Here is a 16,848-nt window from a genome sequence, read left to right on the forward strand (position 1 = left end):
ACTAGAAAATGATCCTAACAAAGACATATTTAAAAAAAAAAATAAACAGTATTATTAGAAGTAAATTACTTATGCAACTAAACGTTTCAGTAAGGAAATACCGTCAGTAGACATATTACTTAAAATTATAATAACGGAATTAACTCAGGTAAAATATTATTTATGTAGAATTTTTGTCTGAGCATCACAGGCATCTTCAGTACATGTTAAAAGGCTAATTAAAACAATAACTTGACAATTCCAAAGGGCGCCACCTAAGTAGGTCATGTAAAATGACTAAACAAGGGTCATTGAATTTCCTAACTTATTAAAAAAAAAACACACACACATATATATATATATATATATATATATATCAAAAGAGCTCTTAAATGCCATTAAAAAACAAGCTTACCAATACGTTCACAAGACAAAAAACAGGCTGAAATCATTAAATAGTGATAGCCTTGGGTCAGCTATCTCTTTGATTGGCTACCAGTGGAGATTGAATTGCCCACTCAGTCTCCAAACGTTAGATAGGGTAAACGGCTCCGCCTACTCCCTATACAGGAACAACATAGGTGTTAGCTGATTTGATGTTTTGATTTTTGACAAATAAAAAGTTAGGAAATTAGCTGAATTAAAGAGTACTATCTCCCATAAAGGGGATAGACATAGACCATCAGATCAGTTTAAGTTGGGTGAGTGAAGTAAAGTTTCACATGTTTCTTTATATAGCCGTTTCATGAGGAACCGACTTTGTGAAGGACATAGAGTTCACTGGACATAGAGTTCCAGTGAACTCTATGTCCAGTGTTGATGGCGTGCTCTGCAAGTCCAGACTTTTCAGGTTCAAGGTATTGAATATATGACTTGTGTTCTTTTATCCGAATAAAAGCAGATCTTCCCGTTTGTCCGAAATAAGATAACCCACAAGAGCAAGGAATTTGGTAGACACCTGGATGACTTAGATGTGGAAGCTTGACCTTTGGAGAAGTGAGAAAGGGGGTGATTTTTCTGATTGGTCGAAAGGCCACAAAAATATTTAGTGGTTTTAAGACTTTCACTATGCGTTCACTAATGCCTTGCACTAATAAATATAATAATATATAATAATAATAATAATAATAATAATAATAAATAATATTTTAAAATAATAATAAAGCAATAAAAAATATTTTATGTGAGTTAATTTCATTATTATAATTTTAAGTAATATGCAACTAAATCTTCCTCTAAATTTATGAAATGCAATTAATTTATAACCAAGTGAAAAATAATAAAAGAAAACACAACAAAAATCAAATATTCATCAAATCGTATTTATTCGAATATAACTTGCACTTTTTTCCCCAAAATTAAAGTTAAAAAATCGTAGTGTGAGATATATCTGGGATTTTCAGAAACCAAAGTTTTTCACGAGAAAACTAAATTGATGTTTATAATTAAATCCTTGGTATTCATTATAATTTATAATTGCTCACATTATTTATAAAATGAATGCATTTAAATTTTAATTATCAACATTTACATGATCAACTGCTCACCTTCGTCACGCGATATATTTGCATCTTTAGCAACAATACTTCTGTAATTAAATTAAAACAAAGTTTCATTATTGCTTGTCCTTTTATCATTTTGTAATCATAAGATTAGCATGATTTAAAAAAACTGAAAATGGGTATGACTCACCAAGAATCTATTATTTGCTATCACTACTTCCGGACTCTCGCATATGATTAGTGCAATATTAACAAGCAATTGCATGACTCAACAACAAAGGCAACTCGACAATTGTTGAATTGAAATGCCAATTCTTTTCAACTGAATTCCAAAATATCTGAAACTGCCATAATAAACATTCACTATCTATTTCTTAAAGTTTTAAACTTTTTTTGTGTGTGCAAAGTATAACTCTTTAATTTATTTTTTCATAAAGTAAAATTGGGTGCGAGATATATGCAAGGGTGAGCTATATTCAAGTAAATACAGTACAGGAAAACCTCGCTTAACATGCAATTCGATATGCATGATAATCAGGTAGTGCGATTGAGTGAAATGATACTATTTCCTGCTTTAAATGAGTGATTAATCAGTTAACGCAATTTTTTTTACGTTATGCGAAATTTTATGTTGCTAAAAATTTTTTTCACCAATCTGCAGCGAGCAGAAAAACTGGAAGTTGATAAGAGACATGAAAGTAGCTCTAGAAATACAATTATTGTGTGAGACCTGGGATACAGCAATTCTACAGTTCAGACCATATTAAATAAGAGCAAAGAATACAAAGAGCAAGGAAAAGTTGCTACTGCTTCTTTAAGCATGCAGATCATCTGAAATAGAAGCCATTTAATGATCGAGATGGAGGACCGTCTTCTATCACTCTGGATTGAGGATTATAACAAAAAAAAAAATACCTCTTAGTATAGGGAATATTCAGGCAAAAACTCTCAATATTTTTACCTCATTGAAAGAGACCAAATTCAAGAGGAATATGAAAGTTTTACTGCGAGTTTAGGATGGTTTGACCGTTTTTAAAAATCGAACCAGGCTGCATAATGTAAGAATAACTGGGGAATCTGCTAGTGCTGATAAAGATTCTGCAGCTAAGTTTCCTGAAGAATTGCAAAGGATAATTCAGGAAGGTGATTATGATGATTGGCAAATATTCAACTTCAATGAAATTGGTCTCTTTTGGAAGCGTATGCCAACAAAAACTTTCCTAGCTATAACAAGCATCTTAACCAGGATGCAAAATATCTAAAGATTGACTTATGCTCTATTAGGAGACAATGTAGAAGGTGACTTTAAACTCAAGCCTATATTAGTTTATCGTAAGCAAAATCCAAGATCTAACATTTTTGAAGAAATCAGCTGAATTGGAAAATAACTTGGATTTAATGAACTGGATAATGAAGATGTGAGAAATTTGCTCGTTTCCCATTAAGAGCAGTTAAGTGAGAATGATCTCTTTCAACTAGAAGAACAGTGTGTATATGAAGAAGATAATGAGTGCGAACAAGAAGAGAATGTTATGACTAAGAAGCTAACTGCAAAAGAACTTGAGCTAGTTTTCAATCACATTGAGTATGCTAAGGAAATTTTGTTTGAGGCCCTGATATGGAATGAAGATTTGAAGTCCGCTGAAATCTTGATAAAGCGATCACTAGCTGTCTCAAATTCCATGACAAGATGAAAAATCAAGCACGATTCAAACACCTTTACTTAATTTTTTTTGTAAAAAGTAGCTCAATCAAATGTATAGTCATTAAATAAAAATTTAAGCAATTGATTTTTACTAACTTTGATGATTTTATCCTCTAACATACCTTAGAATTTTAATTTTTTTTCCAAATTTATACTACGTGATGGATGAATTATAATTATTCCTATTGTTCATTGTATTTTCGTCCTTTTGCAAAACCATTTCTTTGTGCTGCTCCTAAATATCTCCCCAAACAGCTGAGGAATGGTGTCTAAGGGAGACTGTAACATATTTTTTGAACAGGTCCATCTGCCTAAAACCTGAATGCATCCCTTAGTAACCCGTGTGATGGACAATGCGGTATGACCATTATATGATGACCTGACCATGTTACAGTGTTTGTAGTGCCCTATTAGCACTACTGCCTCGGTTTGGGGCTGCTCAGGTTTCCCCTCATTGCCATCAAAACACCTGAGCTTGGTGGCGGAGGATCGTGACCATTGGAAGTCCCTCTTTCAGCTGCTTCCCCCACAATGCAATTAGGAAAGGTGGGCCTTGAAGATGGATGGATTGATGGTTCATTGTATTCGCTTAATGTGTTCACTAGTGTGCATTAATTGATGGATAATGAATTAATTAATCATGTTAAGTGAGGTTTTCCTGTCTGTCATTTTGTTTTTTCATTGCAATTGCATTACAGTACTGAATTATATGTGATGTAAGATTATATGTTAAAATACCACTTTCTCACAGAACCATGATGAATCTTTTGTGCCACAGTTATTTTTGATAGAAAATTTATTAAAAAAAAGTATTTAGAAACATACATGTTTCTAAATACTTTTTTGTTATAATTTGAATTTTTTGTAATTTGAATCCTAATTATATCTCTTTATAAATATGTTTCTAAATCATTTGTAAATACGTTTTTTAATCCAAATTTTTACTGACACATTTTCTTTGAATCATGTTAAAAATTATTCTAACATACACTGAAAATTCACTGAATTATATATATAAACTTATAAGTCATTTCTGATTTATCGTTATTTGCATTTATAGGAAATTGAGAATGAAGAAAAAGAGTTTCTCTTTCAAGTAAGTATATATTTTTAAGAAAGTATTATTATTATTATTATTATGGGTGACTCCAGGGAGTCCATAGACTCATCGAGGGAGGCCCTAAACATCATGTCCACACAACTATACGACATTCTCACAGTATCTATCATACCTTGCCTTGAACTCGCTCACCGTCATAGCACCCACAACAGACTCTGGCAGCTTATTCCACTCATTTACCACTCTAAAAGTAAAGAACCCAGCTCTAACACCCTTGCTAACCACACTCTTGCCCAGCTTCCACAGATAACTCCTAGTTCTCCTACCACCAGTCCTGATCTCAAAAATATCCTCTGAATTAATCCTATAGAAACCCTTTAGCAATTTGAATGTCTCAATCATATCTCCTCTATTCCACGTATCAACTACTTTCTGCAACCCACAAATCTTCAACCTCTTCTCATAAGGTTCATTCCATAGACCTGCAATCATCTTAGTCACTCACCTCTGGATCCTCTCCACCTCCTCCCCATCAAGAAGAAACCTAGGTTACCAAATCTGGGCACAGTAGTCAAGATGAGGTCTTATTAAGGCTCGGTACAGAAGTACAATAACTTGCTTGTCTCTGCTTGTTAAAGTATTTTTCAACAACCAAGTGAGGTGATGAGCTGATTTCGCTACTTTTGCAATGTGCCTCCTAAACTTCATCTCCCTATCCACCAACACTCCCAAGTCCCTGGCCTCATCAATCTCCTGGAGTACAGTTCCACCAATGTGGTATACTGCTACTAATCTTTTCACCCCAAAATGCATAACATTTTGTCACATTAAATTGACATCCATTCACCTTAGCCTAGAACTCCGATCTATCCAAGTCGTCCTGCAAGATTTTGACATCTTCTGCATTCACTATTGCCCTACCCAACTTTGCATCATCAGCTAACAAATGAACTGTTCCTCTTAGATCCTTCCCTGTATCATTAATGAACAAATTAAATAGCAGTGGTCCAATAACAGAACCCTGCGGCACACCACTATTCACAGGATGTCTTTTGGACTCTACGCCTGAATAAACTGTTCTCTGATATCTCTCTATCAACCACCCACCTATCTATCTCACCAACCCTATATCCATTCCCATATGTTGCAGTTTACAGATTAGAATTCCATGTGGTATCCTGTCAAATGCCTTAGCCAGGTCCAGCAGTATCGCTGTAAACCCATTTCCCTTATCCACTTCAGCCGTCACTGTGTTATAAAACTTGAGCAAGTTACTGAGGCATGCTGTATAATAGTGTTCTTTTGTAGAGTCCTTTCTGATGGGCCAGACTGCTCAGAGTTAATTTATTTTAGGTTAGAAAAACCAACTAACTTATTATTATACCACTTCTCTCAGACACTGTTTATAAATGTCAAAAACAAAGTATGAAAGATGAGCGTACTTTTGTAGAGGGGTACTGTAGTTTTAGTTCTTTGGAGTGATGTGGCTAAATGAAAGAATTAAGAAAGGGAAAAGAGATTTTATACATTTGGGAAGAAAAATTTTGAGAGATTTGAAGATAAGAGGAATGGGAAGAGTATTAATTCCATTCATTTGTTTAATTGTTCTTCATTAATGTTTTTAATTATTCCCTCATTAAATCATCATCATCATGCGTATCAAGGATTTAGGCCTAGCATTGCCTGTTCCAGCCTTAGAAGTCATCGTTGAATCGTTTAAGAGGACGTCCTGGTTTTCTTTTTCCTAATGGCTTGTACTTTAATGCTTGTTTTCTAAATCTAAATTTAAATCGTCCTTTTCTAAATCCATTCTGTACTTCTAGAATAAAGTTTTCAAAATATTTCATTAGTTTGTTATTTAAGATTCTGCTATATATTTTGTAACAAGAATTTAGTATACTTATACCTCTATAGTTTTTAGAGTCATCTCTATTACCTTTCTTAAAGATAGGAATCACAATTGCTTTTTTCCATTCTATTGGAGAGATACCAGTTCAGTAAATTTTATTTAAAAATAATAAGAGTCTTTCTTTGAATCTTGTTCCTGCATATTTATATAGTTCTAAACCTAGCTTATCTTCTCCAGGTGATTTTCTGTTTCTTGCTTCTTTCAGGCTGATTTCTAATTCTTCTTCAGTTATTTCCTTTTCATTTTCGTTAATTGTTTGCCAGTTGTCTTTTTTAAACTATTTGTCTGTCCACAGTTCTGTATAGTAATTTAGAAATTCTTCTAATTTCAATTCAGTGTTTAATTTTATGTTTTCTTTGGTATCTGCATTTAAGTGTTTCAAAATCTTATATACATTGGGTCTTATTTTATATAAATCATGTTCTAAATTAGAAGCAAATTTATTTCATTTAGCTATGGCTCTTATTCTTTTATATTCTATTTCATCTTCTAATCTTTTACTGCTTAACCATTTGTGATAGGCTTCTTTTTTCTTTTTGATTATTTCTTTGATTGTATCATCCCAGATCTTCAGTTTTTTTCTTTTATTGAATTTTTTGGTCTTTCTTAAGCTTTCATTTGCTGCTGCATTTAGTATTGTTTTTATATTAAGCCATTCTATTTCTATTTCTTCATTTTGTTTTATTTTATCTAGATATTGGTTAATTCTTTGTTCATATAGCCATTGTACATTTGTGTCATTCAATAGTCTAGTTTTATAAACAAATGTTTCAATTTTTCTTTCTGTTCTTGTTACTTGTAGCCATTTAGGTGGTAATCTTAATTTTATTTTAACAAGGAAGTGGCCACTGCTTATTTCATATCCTCTGTGAACTCTAACATCTAGTGAAAATTTTGATGTCTTTTTCATTTAATATGAAGTAATCTAATATTGATTTCCATCCTCTTGCTGCCCAAGTATATTTATGTATGTCTTTATGTTTATAGAAGGAATTCATTATTTTTAGGTTATTATAAACTACAAAGTCAATCAATTTTTTACCATTTCTGTTTAGAGTGTGTTCTCCATGTATTCCTATATTATTATTAATTTTCGTGTTTCCAATTCTTGCATTTAAGTCTCCTGCCTAAAATTATGTAATTATTTTTATTTATTTTATTATATATGTTTTGTAGCTGATTATAAAAATCAATATTATCCTGTTCTCTTCCTTCTTCTGGGGCATATAAACCAATTATTGTTAAATAGCCTCTACCTATTTTTGTTCTTGCTTCTATTATTCTTTCATTCCATAATTTATAATGTTTTAACTGTTTTGAAAGGGAGTTATGAATCCAAATCATGACTCCTGCTTGTGCTCTTTGGTCTCTGTCGACTCCACTGTATATCACATTAAAATTTTCAGTTCTCATAGTTCCTTTTAATTTCTTTTTTGTTTCAGTGATTACTGCTATTTTAAAATTTCTTTCATTTAATAACTGGTCTAATTCTATTTCTTTATATTTTCATTATATTCTCATTATATTCTCATACATTTTATATTCTCATTAAATCAGCCTTCCAAAATGTATATACTCCTATTCTTATCCCTCAGTTTAACTTTTGAACTTCTATTCAACCAGTATCCAAGCACCAAAAGCTGGATTACAAATCAGCAGTCACTCACCTTTCCTAAAATTATATTTTAAAGATATTAAAGTAAATTGAACTTCATTGTGTCCCTTACTATTTGTGTCATAATAGGCATAATGTTTTTGAGAATGGGGAAAAAATACCATGATCATAAGCAAATTTTTCTTGCATTCTCGTCATTTTACTGACACCTGGTGGACACTGGTTGTAGAATTACTTTAACAGAAGGAAGTTGGAGAAGGTAAAAAAAAAAAAAACTCAACAGGAATGCAGTCAGGAATACACATCAAAAGTAGAAAAGCCATCAAAAACCAGACATGTGAAAGGCAGCTGGAATAGATGATTGAATATCATATACTCCAGAAATTCTCAAATATGGAGGTATAAAATTTTACAGTGGTAACATTGCATTATTCAGAAGGCCAGGTCACAGGGTCAAATTCCAGATGATTGGCAGCTGAAAGGCAGATAATCAAGCAATACTTATATGCATTCATAAAAGGAAAAGAAAGCTCTGTGTGTGTGTGTGTGTGTGTGTGTGAGAGAGAGAGAGAGAGAATTACAGATGAATTTCCCTACTAAGTGTTCCTGCTAAGATTTATGCAAGTGTAATTGAGAAATGGCTAATAAAAATTGTGGAAGAAAAGGATGAAGAAGAACAAGCTGGATTCAGGGAAAATAGAAGTTGTCAGAATCAGATTTTCATTTTAAGACAAATACTTCAGAAATCATGGGAATATAACAAGGATCTGTATTTAAGTTTTGAATATCTGCAAAAAGCATATGACAAAGTGCCAAGAGAAAAACTGTTCACACACTACAACAGTTATATGGTGTAAATAGGCATTATATCAAGCAGTACCTAGTCTATATTTGAGCTGTAAGTCAGCAGTTAGAGTTGAAGGAGGTACAGGATTATGGTTTGATGTTCCCGTATTTTCTCAAATATTACTTGCCCTCAATTTTACTTTACAAAAAAAAAAAAAAAAAAAATTAATAAGTTTCACATATACCTTGCGCATGAAAAAAGCTTTAAACTTTAAGAAATAGATAGTGAATTATGGCAGTTTTAGATATTTTGGAATTTAGTTGAAGAGAATCAGGATTTCAACTCAACAATCATCGACTTCCTTTGTTGTTGAACTGCTTTCACTTCTCATTAGCCATTCATGAAGGATTGTTCATAACGTATTTCAAGTGTTGTAAATTACTGGTAATTTTTGCTTGAAATATGGAGAAACGTTCAAGTTACTGGGCCGGTTTTAAACTCAAAGTTATTGATTTTACAGAAAAACATAGCAATTGAGCAGTGGGGCATGAGTTTACGTACAATGACTGAGTTTAATGTGTGATATTGGCGTAAACAGAAACTTCCATTAAAACACCAATAAGTCAAGAAAAACATTCTGAGGATATAAAAGTGGAAAGTTTCCTGCATGGAGGATCAGTTATTTGAAAATGTGTCAGGTTTGTGTAAAGGAAAGTCTTGGTAAGTCATACCAATTTTCAGTTTTTTTAAATCATGGTCATATTATGATTCTGAAATGATAAAATGTTCAAGTTACTGTGTTGGTTTTAAACTCAAAGTTATTGATTTTACAGAAAAACATGGCAAAGATAAGGACATAAAAGGGCAAGCAATAATGAAACTGTTTGTTTTAATTTAATTACAGAAGCATTTTCATTCACTAAAGATTCAAATACTGTATATTGCATGATGAAGACAAGCCACTGATCATGTAAATAACGTTGATAATTAAAATTTAAATGCATTCATTTTATAAATAATGTGACAAATTATAAATTATAACGAATACTGAGGATTTAAATTATAAACGTCGATTTAGTTTTTTCCTGAAAAACTCTAGTTTCCGAAAATCCCTGCATATATCTTGCACCACATTTTTTTTAACTTTCATTTTTGGGAAAAATATATGAGTTATATTCAAGTAAATTTGGTAAATCAGGTGTGAGACAAGGGTGTACATTATCTCCACTGTTATTCATCATCTGTATGGATCACATTATTAAACCTGATATCAGAATTGTAGATGTTAATATCAGATAATGTTTACTTTATGCAGATAATGTTTTATGTTTTTCTAAATAATTTCAGTACAAGTTTGCAGTTTTCCTTGACTTAAAGTGAATAACTGTTGTAATAAACTTGGTATGAAAATCAGCGATAAAAAAATAGTGCAACTGCATCCTGAATCGAGAACCTATAGAACAAGTGTATAATTTCTTGGTATCTTTAATTTATAGTATAAACAAGTGGAAAAATTTCTAACAATTATCTCTAATCCAGAGTATTTTAATAATAAGGTGTAACACCTTTTGGCTACTTATATATGAAAATATGACTTCTGCATTACTTCGACCTTGGTATCACCTCTAGATCTGGCTCCCACTGACAAGACCTCAATAAAGGTCCAAAACGGTCTGGGTAGTGACTCTTCCCATAATGCATAGCATTATACATGTCTGTAATGATATGTGATTTGCATTATGGGATACCAAGGCAAGTAATATGAAGTCATTAGCCTATATATCTACATATGAGTTCCCCAGTCCTGAAAATAGTTCAGGCACAAACTTTCTTTACGTGGATAAAGGATTAAACCAAGAAAACATAATTTCTTGCTATCTTTAATCTATAGAACAAGAATCTATAAAACATTTCAGCTATTTAAGTGCAGCTTTTAGTGAAGATGGCAAATTAAATATGGAAATAGACAACAGAATTAGCAAAGCTGGCATGATAGAAAGTCAACTGAATAAATTTATATGGAATAAGAGAGAATTAGTCAAAATACTAAACTAGTTGTATACAAGACAGTGTTCAAACCAATTTTTACTTATGGATATCAAAGCTGGATTAGAAATAAAAACACTTTATGAAAGATTAGAGACCACAGATATGAGAATTCAAAGAAATATTAGGGAAGTGAATAGGTGGCATCAATGGTAATATCAAATTAAAAATGAGGATATTAGGAAAGAACTTGACATTGTTCACATTCAGGAATGTGTTAGCAGAGCTAATCTCAGGTGGCATGTGGTCACTTGAACGGTCAGCATAACAAGTGTTCTTTGGCAGGATGGCAAGAAAGAATTAGAGGAAGACCAAGATCTAGATGGGATTGATGTAGTAAAAATTGCCTTAGAAGATTGAAATATAAGATCTAATAATATTGGAGCCTTGACAGATAACAGATTAATTTGGAGGAAAATTGTTGATACATTGTTTCATTTTGATATATAACTTTTCATGTAGTACCATCATAATAATATCCTGTACATCCCCTGAGGTACATGTCAGGAATTTGATGATGATAAGGAAATATGAGAGGGAATAAGTATAGGAGTTGGTACATGAAGCTCTAGTGATATTTAAAAATGTAGTATCTGAGTGGATCACACTGATAATGTATTTTTCTAATCTAATTTTCTAAATTAAAATTATATTTTCTGTTATAGAATTTAGGAACACTTATTACAGGATACTATAATCTTGAGCCCCATTTATTGCACATAAAAATGCTTAAGTGGCAAAGGCAATGATTATTAGTGATCATATTCAATCATACCAATAGGATAAAAAAATAAATAAAAAGTTATATTTGCCATGATGGGGAGATGCCTCCACAGTTGAAAGAATGACATGATGTATTGTTTAATTGAAAAAGATCAAAGTTTATATACCACTAGTGATGTGAGGAATGTTTATAAGGACTTTTTCAAGTCATAATATATACATCATATATGTATATAATATATGTATATATATCTATGTTTATATTGCAAATAACAGACTTATTTGCAGTAAAATTGTTGATAGGAAGTAAGTCATAATGTTAGTTTTAATCTTATGTCGTTAAAAGTTTTTTCACTTGGCTAGACTATAAATTAAAGATGCCAAGAAATTATATCATTTGTGTAATCCTTTATCCAAATGTAAGCAAACAAAGTTTGTGCCTGAAGTTTCACCACTGAGCTACTTATAGTCTCTATATACAAGTAGCTCAGTTGTGTTATATTGCTTAATGCATAATGCTTCCCATAATGCATAACATTATACATGTCCATAAGATGTGCATTGTGTTATGGGATACTAAGGCAATTGATGTGAAGTCATTAGTCTCTGTATACAAATTGCCCTGTCATGAAGTTACTTCATGTGCATACTTTGTTTGCTTACACTGATAAAGGATGAAACCAAGAATAGAATTTCTTGGCATCTTTAATTTATATTATAACCAAGTGGAAAAGCTTTCTTCAACATCTATCTCTAATCTTTAGTTTCAACAGTTGGATATTTATTTTTTCATATTTCTTTTGTAATTTAGTCATCATTGATAAAAACAGAATCTCAACAATTCTATTGAGATTCTGTTTTTATCAGTCTTACGACTAATACATCTGCCACTTATCATTATTGCTTTCTTTTTCTCTGTTACATTATTACTATGATTTTCTGTAAAGAGGTTAAAAAGTAGCAGGCAATAGTGACAAGCCTTGCATCATTTCCCCTCTTCATATTGAATAGCTATTAATTGATATTATTATTGATATTACCATATTGCACCATTACTGTTGGGTTCTTATAATATATATTTCATCTTATGAGTATTTCTTAATCTTTATCTTTGTTATAAATAAGGAGTAATTTTTCTCTGTTAACAGAGTTGAGTGGAAATCAATGTCTTTTTTCCCAGGATTTTTCTTCAATTCTCTAGTACAATAATTTGATCGGTTGTTGATTTATGTTTTCTTCTCCCACCATGTTCTTCTCCAGTGGATTGTTCACATATTTTGAATTCTATCCAGTTTCTAATTATTTGATTTTGCAGAATTCTAATAAAAAATTTACATACAACAAAGTAGGTATTGATTAATATGTCACATTCATTGCTGGAAAGCTAAACAGCAGAGCATGAAGTGAATCCTGCCAGGCATACAGGAATATTTGGGAAAATTTGGAGAAAAGGGCAATTCTAATAACAATAGTAAGTATCTGCTGGATTTCTGCTTAAGATACAGAGTAGTCATTATTAACACCATGTTCCATCATAAAGATGTGTGCAAGTTCATGTGGAAAGAAGATAAGAAATACGAAAAGCCTGATTGGCTATGTCATTGTTGATATCCTTGGGCTGGTTCAGGATACAGGAGTGTATAGAGAATTTGAAATTGGAAATGACCATTACTTAGTTCTGAGCATGATAAAATGAATATCACATTGAAAAAACAGTATGTAAGAAAGTTTTAAAATGAATTAGTTCAGTAGCTTTTACAGGTAAACTGTAAAGTAGGTAAACTCAGCTATACAAACATTTTGTATAACTGAGTCATATCAATTATTGAAGAAAAAATAAAACAGTTTGACAAAAAGAACCAAACCTTGGTGCCTCAGTGGCAAATGCTGAAGAAAACATTGATTGATTCAGCCATAGAGGTATGTGGTGAAGTTGTCTGCAAGGACAAAAAATAAGAACACCATGGTGGACACAAGAGGTTAAAGATGCTCTCCTGAAAAGAAAAAAAAAGCATATCGAACATTCTCAACAAATAAGTCAGCAGATGTCCTCCTAACAAAAGGATACAGAGAAAAATGTAAGACAGTTAAAGATATGTGTAAAAGTAGCTAAACAAAAGTCATGGGAAGACTTAAAAAAGAATATAGAAGATAAATACCATATTCTGGAGGCTATTGAAAAAGCTTACAAATGGAGAAAAGATTCCTATAAAAGGAATCAAAGATAACAGTGATATGAAAACTGAAGATAAGGATATCCTTAATGTCTGGAGTAATTACTTTTGAAAGATTGTTAAATAAAACACTCAGTGGCAGAAAAGTAATAGAAAATTTTCAAAAGGAATGCAAACAGGAGTACATATCAATATTTGAGATAGAAAAGGCTATCAACAACTTGAAATGTAGAAAGGTAGTTGGAGCAGATGATATTCGACCAGAAATGCTCAGATGTTGTTATTATTAAGAGAGACCTCCAGGGAGTCATGAACTCATCAAGGGAAGCCACATACTACATGCACCAGCTATCATACTTATTCTTGAATTCATTCACACTGCTTACACACACACACACACACACACACACACACACACACACACACACACACACACACACACACACACACACACACACACACACACACACACACACAAATGGCAATCCATTCCAATCATTCACCACTCTATGAGAGAAAAATCTAGCCCTCATCCCTCTTCTTAGCAGCATTCAATTTCAGCTTCCAAGGATGCCCCTTATCCTTTTCCACTCTCCATAAAATGAAATATTTCATCAACTGAAATCCTTCATGACCCTTTCAGAAGTTTATAAATCTCATTCATATCGCCCCTCTTTCTCTTGTTTGCTAGTGTCTGCAGTCTACAATTTCTCAATCTGTCTTCATAATCAGTATTCCACAATCCTGATATCAGTTTAAATACTCTCTTGTGCACTCTCTCCACTGTATCAGAATCACAGCAGAAACCAGGAGACCATACCTGCAAACAATAGGCCAAGCGAGGTCTTATCAAGGCCTTGTAGAGGCAAAATGGCATCCTTATCTTTACATGTGAAAGTTCATTTCAGCATTGCAACTACCTTTTGAGTTGTATTTGCAATCTTTGCTACATGACCCTCAACTTCAACTTCTTATCTACTAACATTCCAAGATCCCTAGTCTGATCAGTTTCTTCTAGCATAATCCCACCAGTATAATACTTAGGGTTGGTGAGATGGATAGGTGGGTGGTTGATGGAGAGATATCAAAGAGTAGTTTATTCAGAAGAGTAGAGTCCAAAAGACGGCCTGTAACTAGTGGTGTGCCGCAGGGGTCTGTTTTTGGACCACTGCTGTTTAATTTGTTCATTAATGATATAGGGAAGGATCTAAGAGGAACAGTTCATTTGTTAGCTGATGGTGCAAAGTTGGGTAGGGCAATAGTGAATGCAGAAGATGTCAAAATGTTGCAGGACGACTTGGATAGATTGGAGTTCTGGGCTAAGGTGAATGGATGTCAATTTAATGTGACAAAATGTTATGCATTTTGGGGTGAAAAGATTAGTAGCAGTATACCACATTGGTGGAACTGTACTCCAGGAGATTGATGAGGCCAGGGACTTGGGAGTGTTGGTGGATAGGGAGATGAAGTTTAGGAGGCACATTGCAAAAGTAGCGAAATCAGCTCATCACCTCACTTGGTTGTTGAAAAATACTTTAACAAGCAGAGACAAGCAAGTTATTGTACTTCTGTACCGAGCCTTAATAAGACCTCATCTTGACTACTGTGCCCAGATTTGGTAACCTAGGTTTCTTCTTGATGGGGAGGAGGTGGAGAGGATCCAGAGGTGAGTGACTAAGATGATTGCAGGTCTATGGAATGAACCATATGAGAACAGGTTGAAGATTTGTGGGTTGCAGAAAGTAGTTGATAGGTGGAAAAGGGGAGATATGATTGAGACATTCAAATTGCTAAAGGGTTTCTATAGGATTAATTCAGAGGATATTTTTGAGATCAGGACTGGTGGTGGGAGAACTAGGGGACACCTATGGAAGCTGGGCAAGAGTGTGGTTAGCAGGGGTGTTAGAGCTGGGTTCTTTACTTTTAGAGTGGTAAATGAGGGAATAAGCTGCCAGAGTCTGTTGTGGGTGCTATGACGGTGAGTGAGTTCAAGGCAAGGTATGATAGATACTGTGAGAATGTCGTATAGTTGTGTGGACATGGTATTTAGGGCCTCCCTCGATGAGTCTAAGGACTCCCTGGAGTCGCCCGTAATAATAATAATATGACATTAGATATCTAATCATGCCAACGTGTATGACTTTACATTTGCTGACATTCATTTTTCCATGCCCACAATTCCAGCCTTTTTCAAATCATTCTGCAAGGTACTGCATATCAGCAGTTCCTGATTACCCTAAGTACTTATCTTTGCATCATCATCAGCAAATATCCATATGTTGCCTGTCAAATCCTTTAAAATATCATTAATGTACAGATTAAATAACAGTGGACCAAGGACTGATCCTTGTAGTACGCCACTTAAATTTTGCCGACTCACATCCCCTGAATACCACTTTTTTATATCTGTCAGTCAGCCATCCTCTTATCCACTTTAATATTTTATAATCCAAACCCATATTCTCCAATTTATAGAACACTTTTCCATGCTGTATTCTGTTAAAGTCTTAGCAAAATCCAAAAGTATCATGGAGTATCCATTCCCTAGTTCAATGGTAACATTATTAGAATGTGAGCAAGTTGCTAAAACATGATCTTGTTTATAAACTCATGCTGTTCATTGCAAAGTAGAGATTCACTGGTAATCCATTTCTCAATGCAAAACCTAACCAATTTTTCCAAAATCTTCAACACCACTCCTGAGATACTTATTGGTCAATAGTTGGATACATCGGTCTTTGCACCACCCTTGTGCAATGTGATTACCATACATTCTTTCCATTCCTGTGGAATCTTCCCTGTTCTGAGACTCAAATTATATAGCCTGGTCAAAGGAAGAGCCAGTTCAGCTGAACACTCTTTTAGCATCTGTGCTGATATCCCATCGTCTCTGTTGCTGAATTCTTATTCAGTTTGTGCAGCAGCTCTAATACCTCCTCTTCATATACTTGAGTTTCTTCATACAGTGAAGTAGCAGTGAACTCAATGTTGCATACTCCAGGTTGATAGCTTTTAGAAAAATGGGCACTCATTAGTTAAACAACCTCTTTTGCATCTGTCAACCTCAAACCATCTGCATTCAGAAGAGTTATAAATATGGAGGTATAAAAGTTTTATAGTGACTACACATCATAATTTGGAGGATCTGGTCAGATGGTTGAATTCCAGATGATGGATTAGAGGTCTCATAGTTTCCATCTTAAAAAAAAAAAAGAAATAAATCTGAATTTGAGATTTACAGAGCAATTTCTTAAATAAGTGTTCCATGTAAGATTTATACCAGCATACTTGAAAAGAGGCTGAGAAAAACTGTGGACAAGAAAGCTGGGTTCAAGCCAAATTGAGGTT

At 33.3% G+C, this 16,848-nt stretch overlaps 1 protein-coding gene across 4 annotated transcripts in view; it reads left to right on the top strand.

Moving 5' to 3' along the window:
• fal (SAM and HD domain containing deoxynucleoside triphosphate triphosphohydrolase falten) overlaps window positions 1-16,848 on the top strand; it is a 188,816-nt gene that overhangs the window by 73,106 nt on the left and 98,862 nt on the right. For 3 of the 4 annotated variants that reach the window (XM_090410336.1, XM_090410338.1, XM_090410339.1), the window contains one exon: window positions 4,247-4,282. The exons of the other annotated variant lie outside the window; for it this stretch is intronic. In XM_090410336.1, coding sequence (XP_090266462.1) covers window positions 4,247-4,282 — 36 coding nt within the window. The remainder of the gene's footprint in view (window positions 1-4,246; window positions 4,283-16,848) is intronic. 4 annotated transcript variants of the gene reach the window in all.

This window comes from Typopeltis vanoorti, chromosome 20, assembly GCF_054136105.1.
Source record: "Typopeltis vanoorti isolate ZY-2024b chromosome 20, IOZ_Tvanoo_1.0, whole genome shotgun sequence".
Lineage (NCBI taxonomy): Eukaryota > Metazoa > Arthropoda > Arachnida > Uropygi > Thelyphonidae > Typopeltis > Typopeltis vanoorti.